The 16,303-nt window shown below is 42.0% G+C and overlaps 1 protein-coding gene across 2 annotated transcripts in view; it reads left to right on the top strand.

Moving 5' to 3' along the window:
• Nucleotides 1–2,145: 2,145 nt before the first annotated feature.
• LOC147019876 (filamin-C-like) overlaps nt 2,146–16,303 on the top strand; it is a 281,783-nt gene continuing 267,625 nt past the window's right edge. For both annotated transcript variants that reach the window (XM_085894677.1, XM_085894676.1), the window contains exons 1-2: nt 2,146–2,446; nt 3,060–3,427. In XM_085894677.1, coding sequence (XP_085750803.1) covers nt 3,109–3,427 — 319 coding nt within the window. In that variant the 5' untranslated portion in view covers nt 2,146–2,446; nt 3,060–3,108. The remainder of the gene's footprint in view (nt 2,447–3,059; nt 3,428–16,303) is intronic.

Here is a 16,303-nt window from a genome sequence, read left to right as displayed (position 1 = left end):
CCCACACCCTTGCTTAGCCAGGACATTATTCCCCAATAATCTGTTTCATAGCCAGAACGTACTTTGGCAGCTCTGCTCGGCTGCAACTGATCCGGTAGGTAATTTGACGAATGCAAGTACGTACCGAGGGTGTGATCCCCGATAAGGAGGTCACGTGTCCTTAGGTAAACGGTTGTTTGATGGAGGACTCTAAGTCACGTGGTGAAGTTATTGGTGTTCGCGGTCGATTAGCGACCCTCCGCGACACATCATCCTGGTGATTACGATGTTGATGGCGATGCTATCCTTGACTTCCCTGACACCAAGCGGCCATCCTTTCTCGGCGGGCCGACACAGGTACTCCTGCCTGGAGGGCAGGGTACCTGCTGGTACATAGTAATTCAGTATGGGTTACTGCTCCCACTTGTACTTAATCGACTACTGCAAGCAGCCATATGAGGTCTAACCTTAATTTGTTTAATGCTTGTCGACAGAGTGATTTTTGTTTTCGCTTAAATTTCGCAATCCACCATTTTCCTTTAGTTAACGTTTGTGTTGTACGTTTCATCGAAAAACTGACGTCAAATTGAGCTCGCTGCTCAAAACGTTTTTGAGCATCAAATGTTCACTGCAAAGTACAGAATGTTGAGGAGGCCTGTTGAAGTCTGCGTGAGTCTGGGTTCTGCAAGTCAGACAATCAGCCGCTAAAAGGTGCTGTCGTGGATAATTCATAAAGGCTTTTGCACATCGGCAGATGCGTTGGAATGGCCTGTTTGCGGTCATCCACCATTTGGCATGATGAACACTCTTAGGCCTCAGTTTTCGGCTTCCATTTTAAAACATTTCATTCCAATAAAAGGTAATTTCATCATGGATATTCGATAAATGATGCATTAAAACATCGTTAATTAGCACTTGGTCACGTGTTATGTTGTCTTTTAAGTATATCGATAGACCCCGTATTTTCCACCACCCGAGACCTACAGATGCCATATTGCCATCAACTTTGGTGTGCTAATCCCATCACCAGCATCCTGTGCCCTAATGTGGATTGATCCCATATTGCCAACACCCAGTGTCTCAATCCTATATTTGCAGCACCCCGTGTGTCTGTACCAGTTCCATATTTGGACTTGTATCCGAGTTACATCTGGTGAAGTAGAACGACACTCGGAAGAGCGTACACCTCCTCCAGGTTGTAAAAGTTTAAATGTTATATCCGCTGATAGGTTAGATCTGGATCCGGACCTGAACCAGAATCGAATCGGCTTGTACTTGTCACCAAACCAACTCATCCACCTAGTTTTGTCATAACTCGTCCAGAACTTTCTGAGATATCACGTGATCCATAGTTTTTGGCCCCCATCTCTCAATGGTGAAGAATCACTTGAAAAGTTAAAAAAAAAAAATCAGATCCACATCCAGATCTTCACCAAAATCCAATCAATTCATCCTTGTCACCCACCCAACCTGTCCACCGAGTTTCATTCGAATCCGTCCACACCTTTTTGAGATATCCTGCTCACAGACAGACAGACAAACAGACAGTTCGGTGAAAACAAAAGCTCCGATAATAAGTAACTAACAGACCTGGGGGTGTAATATTTCGAGCGTTTACTCTGAGTCTGCGAGATCGAAGGTTTGAACTCCATTCAAGTCATAACCAAAGACTCTAAAAATGGTCCTGGGCTGCTTCCTTGCTTGATGCTGAGCATTTAAAAGGACAAAGCACGGATAAAAGTTGGCAATACCAGCGCAGACTTTGATGGGCAGCCTAATGACCTGCACCTGTGTCAAAGGTCACTGTTAATAGGTTATTTATTCATGTGCAGCCTGAAGTTGCTGGTGGAATCATTTTTCTGGGGGCGTGGTTGTGCTGCTGATGCAGTGCCCCCTGTTACCAGTCAGCTGGCAGTCATTTTGCCAACCACGGGAGAATAGAATAACAGGCTGAGTCAACCCACCTGTTGTTAATTCAATGACCCAACAGCAGCTCAAACTCAAGACCCTAAGATCTTAAGCCAGCTCCGCTTTAACCATTAAACCAAAACCAGGCTTCATGTTTCGGTTGTATTATTTATTTATTTATTTATTATTATAACAGAACCTTACTCATACCGATCCCACATGTGTTGCCAGCACAGTGTCCATCCACATGGAGCGACAGAAAAGAAGGGGAAGCACGGGAGACCTCTGAATGTGGGGACTGCTGGCGCGAGCTGATCCCACTGCGTTACGTCATCCCCCAAATCCCCTCCCTGTCCATTTAAAGGGCGCGGGCTTTTCATGCCCTTCCCGCCACCCCGTCCCTGAATAAGTTACAGAGCTGGTCGTTATACATCCAGCACGAAAGTAGATGCGCAGACCTATTGCGGCAGAACATAGAACCTCAGACCCATCAAGAAGGGCCAACCTCCAGCCGATCCTGCAGCACTACAATTCACGACGAGTGTTTGACCACGAACAGGTAATTCCTTTGACCCCCTTCCTCTGTATGTGTACCTAGTTGATTCTAATTATGCCTGGTTATACTGAGATACACTTAGTAAAACATATTTTACCGAGTTAAGCCCAGTTATCCCTCGTTGTACCAAGTTTCATCTCGGTCAACGTAGTTACACCTACATATTCCTCGGTACAATTAGATATACCTAGTCGCACAAAGTTGTCCTTTATTGCATCATAGTAGTTAATACTCGATACACCGAGTTCAGGCTCGTTAAAATATGTTTAATATACGATGTAAGTGATGTTTTGCTTTTACAGTAGATAAACAATGCATACCCTGATGGACATAGGTTCCCAGGTGTAATGGTTACCTGTAAACTTTTAAAAGCTATTTTATGCTTATAAATCGTGTTTACCATGAAACCTCGTGCAGTGGTCTCACCCCCTTCTCATATTGCTGTGTCACTATATGAAATAAACTCCACTCGTACACATTAACCACATAAATCCATTGCTTTCAAGTTTAGACAATGTTTGGAAGCTTAAAATACGATTCAGCACAATGTGTTTTACTAATTCATCGATGTAGCTTTTAACTTGGTTGTCCTTCTCATCCCCATGGACCCCGACAGGGAATTCAAGAGGCAGGGGGTAGGAGGTCGGAGCATCTTCATCGGAAGCATGAACGGCCGTGATGAAACCTTTGAAATGGCAACGGCCGAGAAGGAGCTTGCGGACGATGCACCTTGGAAGAAGATCCAGAAGAACACGTTCACCCGCTGGTGCAACGAGCACCTTAAAGTCGTCGACAAGCGCATCAGAGACCTGCAGAAAGACTTCTCAGATGGACTCCGTCTGATCGCTCTGCTTGAGGTGCTGAGCCAAAAGAAGATGTACCGAAAGTACCACGGAAGACCCACGTTCCGCCAGATGCAGCTGGAAAATGTGTCCGTGGCACTGGAGTTCCTGGAAAAGGAGAACATCAAACTGGTGTCCATTGGTGAGAGTAAAACACTACACCCAAAAAGTGCATGCACCTCCAGAAGAATTGTCCACAAGGAGAAGTTAGTTGGTTTGTAGCACTTGGAATGTGCAAGTAGAGCAGGTTAGTTCATGATACGAAATGTTCATTTGGAGTCGTACACAGAATGTCTATGTAGACCAAGTTAGTTCATGATATGGAATGTCCTTGTACAGCAGTACACTGAATATCTATGTAAACCAAGTTAGTTCATGATATGGAATGTCCTTGTACAGCAGTACACTGAATATCTATGTAAACCAAGTTAGTTCATGATATGGAATGTCCTTGTATAGCAGTACACTGAAAATCTATGTAAACCAAGTTAGTTCATGATATGGAATGTACTTGTACAGCAGTACACTGAATATCTATGTAGACTTCTGGAGCATGAGATTGAAGAGTGTACACTGTTTGTTTGTCCTCAGCCCAAACCTGATATAATTATGAACTGCGAGTCCTGCTTCACTGGCTTGAGTTGTTGCATGTAAACATGGTTGACCTTTACACCACCATTGAGGAACCTGAAAAGCCGATCCATGAGTATCGCCTCGTCTTTGCTTTGAGGAGGAACCCGTTTTGGAACAGCACATTAGATGGACCACAAATGGGTATTAACTCAACTTGAGCCTCTACTCGTGTAATTCCCTGAGCTTGGATATAATTGTTTCTGATAACTCTTTGTAACAGTTTTTCTCAACTCTGATGGGGTGATTATCTCTGCTGATTATGAGGGGCGGACGAGGGAAGGACAAAACAGTGGGAAACAGAGACGTTAGGAGATCTGTGGAAGGGAGAGGGATGGGGTGGAGAACATGGGGTACACAAGATGGACATTACAAGGACTTTCAGGAAGAAAAGCAGGGAATTTGAAGGAGGTGGGTTTGGGGTGGATTAACGGGGGGAGAAAAGATCGAGGTTTTGGTTGGGGGAAGATAAGAGGTCGTGGTGAACAGCTGTTTGTTCTGTTAAATCTGTTAATGCACCCCACCCTTTAAAGGGAAAAGTAACTGGGGAGTGTGTCTGTGTCAAGGGGGATAGGTTTGGTGGGGAGGTTGTGAGACATGACGTTTGGTGGAGATAGTGGTGGGGATGGGTGCAATTGGGCTTGGGTAAGTAATGGGTATAAACAGTGTAAAACCACCCATGATCTTCATATTTGATTGTATTTTTGCTTCTCTGAATAATGTCCCACAACCACTCTTTGCTCACCGCTTTCCGAGATTATCCCATATTGTCCACAGGACCACTTGGCCTCATTATTTTCATGATTCCAAGCGGTCCATGGTGTTTCTGTTATAGTTCTTCCACAAGTGTCGACCATGTATACAAAAAATACATTGACTTGGGAAAACACCTTTCCCACTCCATTGAGGCCTCCTACCCTCAATGATTACCCTCACCAACTTATCAAGATACTGTGTGCCGAGTTATTTTTTGAACAGCATCAGGTGTTGGAGCCAAGTCATAATTCCGAGCATGATCCTTGTTTCTCTTCCTCCAAACATTCCCCTTAAAACCAACACCACTCCTGATTCTGCTTCCTTTCTTCATCCTTTCACTTTCTCAACCTCCCACTTCCTCCCGTCTCATTCATTTTCTCACCTCCGCAACCCCCACCCTGTTTGCCAAATCTCTCACCTTCCTCACCCCTCACTTTTATTTCATGACCTCTGACCTTCTCACCCCTCTCATTCTCACTTTCCCAGCCCTCCCTTCCTCATGCCTCCACCTCTTACATCCATCTGTATCAGCCAACTTCTCTCCTCTTTTCACAAGTAATATATCTCCAACTCGAGTTCACAAATGATTTGAAAAAATATATTTGTGAATTGTACTTTGGGAGCCACTTGGCTGATGATCTGACTCTCCAGTCCCCAGGAATGTTAATCCCTATTTCTCTCATCCTGGTGTTTCACATGCATCAATGTGTGCACTGTCCCTCGGATGGACGTAAAAGTTGGAAGACCCATCTGCCAGCACTTGTGGTGTTGGTGGATGTTACAAATCCCACATTGTCTTTCGTGAAAAGTAGGTGAGTTATCGCCGACATCCTGAAACAAATTACAAATTCCTGCCAGTTGAACATCAGTCCTGGCCATCCATTTGTGAAAGACTTGGGACAGAACCACTCCCCTGCAATGAAACACAAAATGTTGGGAATAATTGAGGACTGTTAATGATGAACGTAATTTATTCCTGTTTATTATTGTGTGTGTGCACGTGCGCGCGCGCGCGCGTGCGTGTGTGAGATCAGATGCACCTCCTGACTGTTATGGTGAGCATCGCCACAGAATTTGGCTCACACGGTAAAACCGCATAATCTGGAAAGAACAACCATCTGTCTGCCGCCCAGATGATTGCTTCCGCTAATGCGAACCATTGAACCAGAAGGCACGTGATGTAATCGGCGGGTAAATCGAAAACATGTGTGACAAGCACTCCCCCGATCTCAATTGGACATAGTCATACACCCGATCTGTAAATATATATATATATATATATATATATATATATATATATATATATATATATATATATATATATATATATATATATATATATATATATATATATATATATATACACACACACACACACACACACACACACACACACACACACACACATATGAGGCGACGCAAGGAGTCATGCAAGGGACACATCGGCCATTTTGGAGTTAATGCCATATAGCACTATTTTAACCCTTACCCTATCATCCGAGCCTATCATCATCATATCATTAAAAAATGTTGCTTCCATCACTCCTCCTCACGGGGCCTCATAAACACAGTATATATATATATATATATATATATATATATATATATATATATATATATATATATATATATATATATATATATATATATATATATATATATATATATATTGTCTGTCACACGTTATGTTGTCATGGAACTACTCCCTCAAACTTTCGTGAAATCGTACCAAACTTCGGGGGTGCACCTACCTATCCCGTGTGGACTTCCGCAGGGTATTTTCTTGAAATTAAAAGAAAAAAACAATTTTTTTAGTGAAAAAAAAATACTCCAAAATTAAATCTTCAACTTAAATTGCTGATAAAAATGTATTATCACCAACATTATAAATTCTGTTTGGTGTAAATCATGCCAACACGGCAACTACCGTACTTATCCTCAGTTAAAACAAGCCAGTGTCTCGAGCGATGTGTAGTGCGGTGTTTTGAATTGCCCAGTGGCAGATGTTTAGAATTACACGGAGGTGAGGTGTTTTTAAAAATGTGGCAGTTATGTGGTGCTGCGTTTTTAATAATCTAAACAAAAAAACCGAAAAGCACGGTGAGGTTATGAGGCAATGAAGCCGTGAGTCAGTCCGGGAAGCCGTGAAGACTGTATGACTTTTAATCACGTCCTGTTTGAATTTTAATTCCCCAAAACCCCTAAAAACCCAAAAGACCCCAAGGACACCAAAGACCCAAGAAGACCTGAAAAACCCCGAAGACCCAAAAGACCCCAAAGACCCAAAATCACAGAATACCCTGAAGATCTAAAAGAACCCTTAGACAACACCATTTAGACTCCTTACACCCTTCAGACAGATGAGACAGCTTCGACCAGAGACCATTTCGACCACTTGGACCTCCTTATATCACAAATAAATTTCAATTAAATATATCACCACCAATATTACAAAGAAATTTGTAGAGAAGAAACGTTTGTATTATGAATGGTGTAAATCATGCCAACACAGCAAATCTGTAACGTCAATCTCTGCAACGACGTGTGGCAAGGCGAGCGCAGTGAGCCGATCCATGCTAGTATATATATGTATATATATATATATATATATATATATATATATATATATATATATATATATATATATATATATATATATATATATATATATATATATATATATATATATATATATATATATACAGTGGGGAGAACAAGTATTTGATACACTTCCGATTTTGCAGGTTTTCCCACTTACAAAGCACGTAGAGGTCTGTAATTTTTATCATAGGTACACTTCAACCGTGAAAGACGGAATCCAAAACAAAAAATCCGGAAAATCACATTGTATGATTTTTAAATAATTAATTTGCATTTTATTGCATGAAATAAGTATTTGATACATCAGAAAAACAGAACTTAATATTTGGAACAGAAACCTTTGTTTGCAATTACAGACATCAGACATTTCCTATAGTTCTTAACCAGGTTTGCACAGACTGCAGCAGGGATTTTGGCCCACTCCTCCATACAGATGTTCTCCAGATCCTTCAGGTTTCGGGGCTGTTGCTGGGCAACACAGACTTTCAGCTCCCTCCAAAGATTTTCTATTGGGTTCAGGTCTGGAGACTGGCTAGGTCACTCCAGGACCTTGAGATGCTTCTTACGGAGCCACTCCTTAGTTGCCCTGGCTGTGTGTTTCGGGTCGTTGTCATGCTGGAAGACCCAGCCACGCCCCATCTTCAACGCTCTTGTTGAGGGAAGGAGGTTGTTGGCCAAGATCTCGCGATACATGGCCCCATCCATCCTCCCCTCAATACGGTGCAGTCGTCCTGTCCCCTTTGCAGAAAAGCATCCCCAAAGAATGATGTTTCCACCTCCATGCTTCATGGTTGGGATGGTGTTCTTGGGGTTGTACTCATCCTTCTTCTTCCTCCAAACACGGCGAGTGGAGTTTAAACCAAAAAGCTCTATTTTGGTCTCATCAGACCACATGACCTTCTCCCATTCATCCTCTGGATCATCCAGATGGTCATTGGCAAACTTCAGACGGGCCTGGACATGCGCTGGCTTGAGCAGAGGGACCTTGCGTGCGCTGCAGGATTTTAATCCATGACGGCGTAGTGTGATACTTATGGTTTTCTTTGATACTGTGGTCCCAGCTTTGTTCAGGTCATTGACCAGGTCCTACCGTGTTGTTCTGGGCTGATCCCTCACCTTTCTCATGATCATTGAGGCTCCACGAGGTGAGATCTTGCATGGAGCCCCAGACCGAGGGAGATTGACTGTTATCTTGAACTTCTTCCATTTTCTAATAATTGCGCCAACAGTTGTTGCCTTCTCACCAAGCTGCTTGCCTATTGTCCTGAAGCCCATCCCAGCCTTGTGCAAGTCTACAATTTTGTCCCTGATGTCCTTAGACAGCTCTCTGGTCTTGCCCATTGTGGAGAGGTTGGAGTCTGATTGATTGAGTGTGGACAGCTGTCTTTTATGCAGATAACGAGTCAAACAGGTGCAGTTAATACAGGAAATGAGTGGAGAATGGGAGGGCTTCTTCAAGACAAAACTAACAGGTCTGTGAGAGCCGGAATTCTTACTGGTTGGTCGGTGATCAAATACTTATTTCATGCAATAAAATGCAAATTAATTATTTTAAAATCATACAATGTGATTTTCAGGATTTTTGTTTTAGATTCCGTCTTTCACAGTTGAAGTGTACCTATGATAAAAATTACAGACCTCTACGTGCTTTGTAAGTGGGAAAACCTGCAAAATCGGCAGTGTATCAAATACTTGTTCTCCCCACTATATATATATATATATATATATATATATATATATATATATATATATATATATATATATATATATATATATATATATATATATATATATATATATATATATATATATTTATATATATATATATATATATACATATGTATATACATATGTATATACATACATACATGCATACATACATGCATACATACATGCATATAGTGTCTGTCTTGTGTTGTGTTGTCACTGAACTACTCCCTCAAAGTTTTATGAAATCATACCAAACTTCTGGGCGGCACCAAGCTCTCCCGTGTGTGACCGAAGGGTATTTCTTTTTTAACATTTTGTGAAAAATGAAACAAAAAAAAACTTTGACATTTTTTGAATTTTTTTTTTCCAAACTTCAATAGCTTGTAAAAATGTAATAAATCACGAATATTACAATTTAATTTGCAAAATAAATGTTTGAATTCTGCTTGGTGTAAATCATGACAACACAGCAACTCACTTACGTACTTATCCAAAGTTAAAACAAGCCTGTCTCCAATTGCAACGTGTGGTGTGGTGTTTTGAATTGCACAGTGAGAGTTGTTTTGAATGATGTGGAGGTGAGGTGTTCTTAATAACGTGGTGGTGTGTTTTTAATAATGACAATAATAATTATGATTATATATATATATATATATATATATATATATATATATATATATATATATCACACACACACACACACACACACACACACTCACACACTCACACACACACACACACACACACACACACACACACACACACACACACACACACACGAAAGCACGGTTCGTGAGGCGGTGAAGCCGGCCGGGATGCCCTGTTATTTATGCCTATTAATCACGTAAAGTTTGAACGTTGGTTGCACACCACACATACATCTATAAATGACATACTATTGAAATGTTCCTTTCACAGTGAAGCTGTGACTATATGTTTAAAGACACCCTAGTTCCTTCTTGGTTTCGTGAGACCACAAAATGTTTTGCCACATGGTTTCAGAATCTCTGGAGTGTTTTTTTTTTTGCATCCCTCAAAGAGGATTCAAGGTGGGCTTTTTTGAATAATGGCTTCCTTTTTGCCACCCGACCGTACAGGCTAGACTTGTGGAGTGCTTGGGATATTGTTGTCACATGCACACAGTGACCAGTCTTTACCATAAAGGCCTGTAGCTCTTTCAAAGTTGTCATTGGCCACTTGGTGGCCTCTCTGATGAGTCTTCTCCTTGCTTGGTCATCCAGTTTGGAGGGATTGCCTGACCAAGCCTGAGCTCTTCGTGGTACCATACACCTTCCAATTCGTAATGATTATCTTGACTGTGCTTCAAAGGATATTCTAGGCCTCTGAAATATTTCTATACCCATCCCTTGGGATCTAGCTCTTCTAAAAGCTCATTGGTGCCTTTCTTCAACTTTATCCCGAAGGTCTTCCAAAAGCTCCTTGGTGCTCTTTGTTGTGAAATGCACGACCTAGCAGAGGAAACCTACAGGTACAGCTGATTTTATTCTGAAATAATCAGAATCACAACAATTTAACACAGGTGGAGGCCAATTAACTTGGTGTGTGATTTTGAAGGTGATTGGTTACACCAGAGCTAATTTACAACTGCTATTAGAAGGGGGATAGACACTTATTCAACCAAGATATTCTAGTTTTGTATTTTTTAAATTAATTTTCTAAAATTTGTAGAATTTGTTTTTCACCTGGAAGTTGTGGGTTACGATGTTAAACAAAGGTGGAAAAAAAATCTGATTTAAAACAATTTAATTTGAGGCTAGAAGGCAACAAAAGGTGAAAAATTTGAAAGGGGGTGTAGACTTTCTATAGGCACTTGATCTGTGCAGCATCTGTGTTGTCACTGAACTACTCCTTCAAACTTTTGTGAAATCGTTCCAAACTTCCAGGATAAACCTACCTCTCCTGTGTGTATGTATGTCCTAAGTGTATTTGTTTTGAATTTTTTTGAAAAAAAAAAATTTTTCAAACTTGAATCTTCAACTTCAATTGCTAAAAAATATGTTTCATCATCAATATTACAAATAAATTTCCAAATGCATGTTTGAATTCTGATTGGTGGAAATCATGACAATATGGCAGTTCATGTACGTATCCACAGTTAAAACAAGCCTGTCTCAACAACGACGCACGGTGAGGGTTTTTTGAATTGCACAACGGGAGATTTTTGAATTACTTTGAGGTGAGGGTTTTTTAATAACATGGCGGTGACGTGGTGGTGAGGTGTTTTGAAAAACGTGGTGTTGAGGTGTTTTTAATATCATAGTGGTGAGACGTTTTTAATATCATGGCAGTTAGGTGTTTTTAATAACGTTGCAATGATGCGGCAGTTCTGTAGCTTTTTTAACAACGTGGAACTTACATGGCGGTGAGGTGTTTTTAATACCGTAGCGGTGAGGTGTTTTTAAAACCGTGGTGGTGAAGTGTTTTTAATATCGTGGCGGTGAGGTGTTTTTAATATCATGGCGTTGAGGTGTTTTTAATGTGGAGGTGAGGTGTTTTTAATAACGTGGCGGTGAGGTGTTTTTAATACCGAGGCGGAGGTGTTTTTAATAACGTGGCGGTGAGGTGTTTTTAATATCATGGCGTTGAGGTGTTTTTAATATGGCGGTGTGGTGTTTTTAATACAGTGGCGGTGAGGTGTTTTTAATAACGTGGCGGTGAGGTGTTTTTAATAACGTGGCGGTGAGGTGTTTTTAATATTATGGCGGTAAGGTGTTTTTAATACCATGGCGGTGAGGTGTTTTTAATACAGTGGCAGTGAGGTGTTTTTAATACAGTGGCGGTGAGGTGTTTTTAATACCATGGCGGTGAGGTGTTTTTAATACAGTGGCGGTGAGGTGTTTTTAATACCATGGCGGTGAGGTGTTTTTAATACAGTGGCGGTGAGGTGTTTTTAATACCATGGCGGTGAGGTGTTTTTAATACAGTGGTGGTGAGGTGTTTTTAATACCGTGGCGTTGATGTGTTTTTAATAACGTGGCGCTGCCGTTGTTCTTAATACCATGGTGGTGAGGTGTTTTTAATATTATGGCAGTGAGGTGTTTTTAATAATGTGGAGGTGAGTTGTTTTAATGTCATGGCGTTGAGGTGTTTTTAATAATGTGGCGGTGCCGTGTTTTTAATATCATGGCGGTGAGGTATTTTTAATATTGTGGAGGTGAATTGTTTTAATGTCATGGCGTTGAGGTGTTTTTAATAATGTGGCGGTGCCGTTTTTTATCATCATGGCAGTGAGGTGTTTTTAATATCATGGCGGTGAGGTATTTTTAATAACGTGGAGGTGCCGTTTTTTATTATCATGGCAGTGAGGTGTTTTTAATATCATGGCGGTGAGGTATTTTTAATAACGTGGCGGTGCCGTTTTTTATCATCATGGCAGTGAGGTGTTTTTAATATCATGGCGGTGAGGTATTTTCACAGATGCCAACCCTCCCGATTTCATCGGGAGGCTTCCGAAAATTCACCCAAACTCCCGCCCTTACGATCACTATCCTTATCCTCCCGAAATTTTGATATTTTTGCACTGTTCACTAATCAGAATGTACTAGTATGAGAATTGAATGAAAAGCATCGTCTGCTACGTATAGCATGTGGTAACTCCATAACGTTCGCTGCTACCAAATTGTACGTAAAAAATTGCAAATTCAAATGAGGAGCAGCGAAACATTGGGTCTGGATCTCGCTTATGCGATCATGCACTGAGATTTAGTGCATGCGGTATGTGTGCAATACAGTGCATGCGGTATGTATGCACAGTGTATATGTATGCGATACGCTCACTGCATGCAGCTGGGCCCCGTACCAGCCCGGCGGTCGCGACCACCGTGCGGTGTTTAACAGCCGCTAGAGTTCTACGAGTCGCGCTGCAGCTGTGGAACATCGACTTCGAAATTACCGATGCTTCAAGCCCTCGATGTTGATTACGAAATGGCAGAAAAGAAGCTTACGAAGACCAAGAAATGGTCTCAGAAGTACAAGACCGAATACAGTCTCCAATACCCGTGTATTCAAAAGTCTGAAAGAGGAATTCATCATGCGTATTGTACAGTATGCAGCGTTGATATTTCAGTTGAGCACGGAGGTCGCGATGATATTCGGAAGCACGTTGGAAGCAAACGGCACACAGACATTGCAAAGGAGAGATCTTCGAGCACGAGTACTGGTACACTTCTGAATTATTTCACCAAACAAGGGACAAGCGAGGAAGAGGATGTTACCCGAGCGGAACTTCTCTTTAGTGGATTTATTGTGGAACATAACTTGCCCATATCAGTCTCAGATCATGCTGGACCTCTATTTCAAAAGATGTTTCCAGATTCAAAACTTGCTTCAAAGTATGGATGTGCAAGAACAAAAACTTCAGCAATAATTGGTGAGTTGTCAAATGTTACTGCTTCATCTATTGCCGATATTGCTAGACTAGCTCCATTTAGCCTAGCTACAGACGGTAGCAATGACAGTGGTGAGGCCCAGCTATATCCTGTCCTGATTTCGTACTATGACAACAGTGCTGGGATTGTGAAGCAAGGTTTGCTAAGTTTGCCTGCGTGCAAACAAGATTCCACTGGAGAAAACATTTTCAAACTGCTTGATCATGAGTTCAGTGACAGGAAAATTCCGTGGGGAAATTGTGTTTCCTTTTGTGCTGATAATGCCTCTGTCATGGTGGGCAAGCACAAAGGAGTCGCTGCTTATATCCACAAACAAAATCCAGAGTGCTACATCATGGGATGCCCTTGCCATATGATGCACAATACGGCCAAGAAGGCGGCTCAGGCCTTACCCATTGAATTAGATGACTTTCTCATCGATATTTACTACTACTTGGACAAAAGTAGTAAACGCGTCAAAGGAGTGAAAGCACTGCAAGAACTCTGTGATGCCCCGACACACAAGATTCTGAAGCATGTCGCAACAAGGTGGCTGTCCCTTGGTCAGTACCTAGACAGGCTGATTGAACAGTGGGAGCCACTTCGCCTCTTCTTCAAAGAAGAAGTACGAAGAAAAATGCAACCAACTGTAGCCAAGACTCTAACAACGAGCAAGAAGGACGGCACTGTATCTACTGCCAGTACTGGCACTGCAGGATCAAGCAATAGTGGAGCAGCATTCACCACTACCACTGCAGTATCTGCTGCGAAGAAGACAGCAGGGACAGCACCAAAATCAATGCTGAGAGCAGGTAGCATCACCGGCCCTTCATCACGTTCATCTACAAAGCAGATCCCTTCAGAGTCGAGAAAGACTGTGATAGTCCCATCGACAGGCAAAGAAGGACCCAAGTTAAGTTCTGCTTTTGCCAAATCACTTGATAGAAGCTCAGCAAAACCTTCGAATCAGAGGTCTTCTTCCTTGGCTGCACCTACCTCAAGCTCTCTCCTCAAACGTAAAATTGGATCTGGTACTACGAGTCTGACCTCTTCTGCTGGCAGTAAACGCAAGTGTGATCGCCCTGCGGCTAAGTGTACTACGAGTTCTACAACTAAAAGCGCATCTTCCTCAAACACTGTGCAGGAATCTAGAGAAAAACGTGTCAACAGGATGTTCTTGTCTCCACAAACAAAACTCTATTGTTTCTTCCTTCGATATGCTAACAAGCTTTTTGAGAAGGGGAATCTTCTGCTCCAAAGAGACGAACCCTGTATTCATCTCCTGCACGGAGAATTGAATGGTCTTCTGAAAGATATCTTCGTACGGTTTTTGAAACCATCGGTGTCATCGGTTGCTCTGGTAAATGTACCCTTCTCTGACAGAAATCATCAGAAGAATGATGAGGACCTCATGATTGGGAACGATGCCAAACTGTATATAAGGGAACAAAGGAGTCTCAAGAAATCCACCTTCACTCTGAGTGAGTCAGACATCCAAGGTTTCTTCAGTGCAGTTCGCTCATATTATGTGAAAGCCTGCAATTACATCTTCAAAACCTGGCCGCTAGATGATGAATTAGCCAAGCATGCTCAGGTGCTGGATGTTAAGCTACACCAAGAAGTGGGGTTTGACTGTGTGGAGTTTTTCATCAAGAAATTCCCCTGTCTGTTCAGTGGCGGTGATAGTGACATAGACAGTCTTGAGAGTGAATTCGCTCACTACCAGGCAGACGCCTCCATAGCTACAATTGCTACTGAGACAGTGAGAGTGGATGAGCAGTGGCATCGGATTTCACAGCTCACAGATCCCTGCACTGGTGCCAAGAAGTATCCTAATTTGAGCAAAGTGATGAAGGGAATCTTGGTCATTCCTCATTCGAACGCATCATGTGAGCGGGCACTCAGTCTTGTACGGAAGAATCATACTGAATTTCGTCCCAATTTGAGTGTCAAAACCCTGGAAGCTCTCTTAATTGAAAAACTAGCTCATAGCACCCCTTGCTACCAGAGAGAATACAGCAAAGACATAATCAGAAGGGCTAAAAGAGCCACACAGCTGTCACTCAGCAAAGCTGCCATGGAAAAAGCAAGCAGCAGTAGTACCAGCCAGTAAGGTAAGAAAAATATTGCTTCTTTTGTGCTTTTTGTTAATCTTTGATTGTCCCCTAACTTACTAATATTAATATACATGTAACATTAAAAAGTGCACAATTTTCCCCTTTTTTTGTTCAAAAAGTGGGAATTCTTAACATGTTAAATGCTCCAAAATAGGGCTCAGAGGGCACTAGAGAGCGTCTAGAACCCCAGAGCTTCCAGGGCCCTAAGGCGGGCCCTGGACCCCGCCGCAAGGGTCGAGCGCTCCGCGCTCGAGATGTGCGCTTCGCGCACATTATTTGGTGTCGGTTGCAAATCCTCCCTAATTCTGATTTCCAAAAGTTGGCATCTCTGTATTTTTAATAACGTGGAGGTGCCGTTTTTTATTATCATGGCAGTGAGGTGTTTTTAATAACGTGGAGGTGCCGTTTTTTTATTATCATGGCAGTGAGTTGTTTTTAATAACGTGGTGGTGCCGTTTTTTTATTATCATGGCAGTGAGGTGTTTTTAATAATGTGGCGGTGCGGTGTTTTTATTATCATGGCAGTGAGGTGTTTTTAATAATGTGGCGGTGCGGTGTTTTTATTATCATGGCAGTGAGGTGTTTTTAATAATGTGGCGGTGCCGTGTTTTTAATAGTGTTGTGGTTACCAAATTCGCAAACCACCATTCAGGTCCCTTAGGTGAGATATCTCGGTAAGTACATGTGTAGTTAGGCCCAAACCCGTTGTCTAGTGGGAATACATGTCATTTATGCGTGCTGCGACTCTTCAGGATAGCCGTTTTTCTTTTGCTATCTTTATTTTGGACCAACCGCCATGATTACCACCACAACCAC

This window comes from Eptatretus burgeri, chromosome 9 (genome assembly GCF_056783735.1).
Source record: "Eptatretus burgeri isolate ZD-2024b chromosome 9, Ebu_testis_v1, whole genome shotgun sequence".
Lineage (NCBI taxonomy): Eukaryota > Metazoa > Chordata > Myxini > Myxiniformes > Myxinidae > Eptatretus > Eptatretus burgeri.
This window is presented reverse-complemented; position numbering and strand designations above follow the sequence as displayed.